The sequence below is a fragment of the Littorina saxatilis genome, unplaced genomic scaffold (assembly GCF_037325665.1).
Source record: "Littorina saxatilis isolate snail1 unplaced genomic scaffold, US_GU_Lsax_2.0 scaffold_654, whole genome shotgun sequence".
NCBI lineage: Eukaryota > Metazoa > Mollusca > Gastropoda > Littorinimorpha > Littorinidae > Littorina > Littorina saxatilis.
The window spans coordinates 67,501-71,219 of record NW_027129290.1 but is presented as its reverse complement, the minus strand read 5'-3'; the positions used below and the strand labels follow the sequence as shown (position 1 = coordinate 71,219).

The 3,719-nt window shown below is 47.0% G+C and overlaps 1 protein-coding gene across 1 annotated transcript in view; it reads left to right on the top strand.

The window, feature by feature from the left end:
- Positions 1–2,424: 2,424 nt before the first annotated feature.
- LOC138957554 (spore coat assembly protein ExsA-like) overlaps positions 2,425–3,719 on the top strand; it is a gene marked incomplete at its 5' end in the record, with an annotated part of 1,305 nt that continues 10 nt past the window's right edge. Inside the window, one exon of the mRNA XM_070328654.1 lies at positions 2,425–3,719. This exon is cut by the window's right edge and continues 10 nt beyond it. Coding sequence (XP_070184755.1) covers positions 2,425–3,719 — 1,295 coding nt within the window.

The window sequence follows — 3,719 nt, the reverse complement described above, 5'->3', positions numbered from 1 at the left end:
TAATACATGTGTACATAAATAATGTCACAGTGATTGATCTTTTCATTCCCTAATAAATATATTGTGCTAATTTGGATATTTGACAGACATTTCCAGTAGACATAAGCAAATTGTATTGGTACATACATGGATGATTATGATATTTTGGCTTTATCAATAATAATCTTAGGTCACGTAGTGCAGGACAGCAACACATAAAGTGTATTTCATTTTCTTCAGCCAATTTACACAGACGACACAACAAATCGTCCTCACTCCGTACACTATACCTACACCTGTGTACAGCAAGATCCGATACACCGAACCTGAATTTAGTTAATGCACTTTTCACATAGCTGTTCATTTCCATATCTATAATATACGCTTCAGTACTGCTTGTGGTCTTAAACAATCTGTATGTAGAAAATCGATCACTGCTTTGCATATGGTCGTTCCAGTCTTGCCATCTGCAATCTATCAATCGCTGTCTGAAACATTTCAGAAAACCACCAATACTGTCCACCCCTTGGTTGTACCATACATCTGCAAACACATGAGAGAACAAACACTTTCGAACATCCGTCGCCCATGTAATCTTGCCATTACAATCTAAATTATAGAGAACTTTGTATGCTTTACATGGGATCTTAGAATTTTCCATTCTTGTTAGTTTTAGCCAATATGTAATGCACTTTACATATGAGTTTAGATATATTGGGAATCTTCCCAATTCACCATACACAAGGTCGTTTGGTGTTCTCATGTCTACATGTAGGAATCGTTTCATGGCGAATAAGTGTAGTTTTTCTATTATAGAGAGAGAGAGAGAGAGAGAGAGAGAGAGAGAGAGAGAGAGAGAGAGAGAGAGAGAGAGAGAGAGAGAGAGAGAGACAGAGAGAGACAGAGAGAGAGAAAAAAGGTTAGTGTACTGAAAGATAAGGCCGACAAATTACGTTAGTTGTCTGTTATTGTTTGTGTGGTGTGAGGTCACAGGAGGGCGGGTTGTTGGCTAACTCTTGGGTGAATGAGATTCCGTGTTCGGAGTTTCAACTCTATGTAGAGTCTGCGCGCAAGAACTCTCACACACACGCGTGCGCGCGCACGCACGCATACATGCACAGACACACACAGATGGAAAAATGGATAGAATGGAGAGACAGGGATCGAGACAGAGAGAGAGGGAGAGATACACAGAGAGAGAGATACACAGAGAGAGAGAGAGAGATACACAGACACAGACAGACGGGGGGGGGGGGGAGCATCAACAACAACAACAACAACAACAACAACAACAACAACAACAACAACAACAACAACAACAACAACAACAACAACAACAACAACAACAACGGGAATAGACTCTCAAACAACTTCCCTTCAACATAACCGAGAGAGAGAGAATGAAACAACAACATCCAAACAAGAAACATATCCTCGATCCTACCAAGTTGTCCAAAATACAATGAAGTAACACAACAACAGCCTCAAACAACCAACTCGCGCACCTTGCCCGACTGCCAAGAATCCCTCGCCCTTCAAAGAATCCACCGTACCTACCAGTTAAGTTTTCTCCTTCTCTCGTTCTCGCTTGTTATAAACCCCGTCTAAGGGCAGAGGATCCAGTTTTTCAGGCAAGGAGTCTTGCGGGCACTGTGCCCTGATGGCTGCAAATCCTGGTCATTAACCATCACTGATTGCTATGCTTTACATACTTACTTGGCAGCTAGGGGAACTGAGAGAGAGAGAGAAAAGAAGGGATGGTGGGGGATTGGGAGAGCGGGCGGGAGGGTGAGAGAGAGAGAGAGAGAGAGGGGGGTGGGGTGGAGAGAGAGGGAGACAGGGAGGGAGGGTGAGATAGAGAGAGGGGGAGGGAGGGAGGGAGGGAGGGAAAAGGAGAGACATTGACAGAGAGACACAAAAAAAGATAGTGACAAAGATACAGAGACAGAGGTAGATACAGGGAGAGACAGAGACAGGGAGAGGGGGGAGAGAGAAGGTCGTGATTTCACAGAGAGGGAGGAGCAAAAACTGCCGAGTCCACACTTATTTCTTGTGTAGCAAGCTGACATAATCGATACAAACTTGTCACCTCATCTTCTGCACCCTTCCATCCCCTCCAACCCTGTCACCTTTCTTTCTCCTCCAACCCTGTCACCTTTCTTTCCCCTACCCACGGAATGTCTTTAACACCCATTCCCCTTCCTCCTTTCCCCATGTCCACTTAAAGCGTTCTGGTTTATCAGTGGCGCTACAACGACGAAATGGTTCCTATAATGATGTCCTATTAGTTTTCACTCCTACCCCCCTCCCCCTCCTCCCCCATTCTCTCCTCAACCCCTGCCGTATCCCCTTCGTTCCTATCAGAGGTGTAAGAATGACGAATTGGTTCCTGAATGTGTCCTATTAATTGAGTAAACGTCTGTCCCCCTCCCCTGTCAAAAATAGTGCAACAAGTGGTGCCACAATAACACTGACGCCCAAAACGTCGTCCCCTTACTCTACAATAACACTGACGCCCCCAACGTCATCCCCTTACTCTACAATAACACTGACGCCCCCAACGTCATCCCCTTACTCTACAATAACACTGACGCCCCCAACGTCGTCCCCTTACTCTACAATAACACTGACGCCCCCAACGTCATCCCCTTACTCTACAATAACACTGACGCCCCCAACGTCATCCCCTTACTCTACAATAACACTGACGCCCCCAACGTCATCCCCTTACTCTACAATAACACTGACGCCCCCAACGTCATCCCCTTACTCTACAATAACACTGACGCCCCCAACGTCATCCCCTTACTCTACAATAACACTGACGCCCCCAACGTCATCCCCTTACTCTACAATAACACCGACGCCCCCAACGTCATCCCCTTACTCTACAATAACACTGACGCCCCCAACGTCATCCCCTTACTCTACAATAACACTGACGCCCCCAACGTCATCCCCTTACTCTACAATAACACTGACGCCTCCAACGTCATCCCCTTACTCTACAGTAACACTGACGCCCCCAACGTCATCCCCTTACTCTACAATAACACTGACGCCCCCAACGTCATCCCCTTACTCTACAATAACACCGACGCCCCCAACGTCATCCCCTTACTCTACAATAACACTGACGCCCCCAACGTCATCCCCTTACTCTACAATAACACTGACGCCCCCAACGTCATCCCCTTACTCTACAATAACACTGACGCCCCCAACGTCATCCCCTTACTCTACAATAACACTGACGCCCCCAACGTCATCCCCTTACTCTACAATAACACTGACGCCCCCAACGTCATCCCCTTACTCTACAATAACACTGACGCCCCCAACGTCATCCCCTTACTCTACAATAACACTGACGCCCCCAACGTCATCCCCTTACTCTACTATAACACTGACGCCCCCAACGTCATCCCCTTACTCTACAATAACACTGACGCCCCCAACGTCATCCCCTTACTCTACAATAGCACTGACGCCCCCAACGTCATCCCCTTACTCTACAATAACACTGACGCCCCCAACGTCATCCCCTTACTCTACAATAACACTGACGCCCCCAACGTCGTCCCCTTACTCTACAATAACACTGACGCCCCCAACGTCATCCCCTTACTCTACAATAACACTGACGCCCCCAACGTCATCCCCTTACTCTACAATAACACTGACGCCCCCAACGTCATCCCCTTACTCTACAATAACACTGACGCCCCCAACGTCATCCC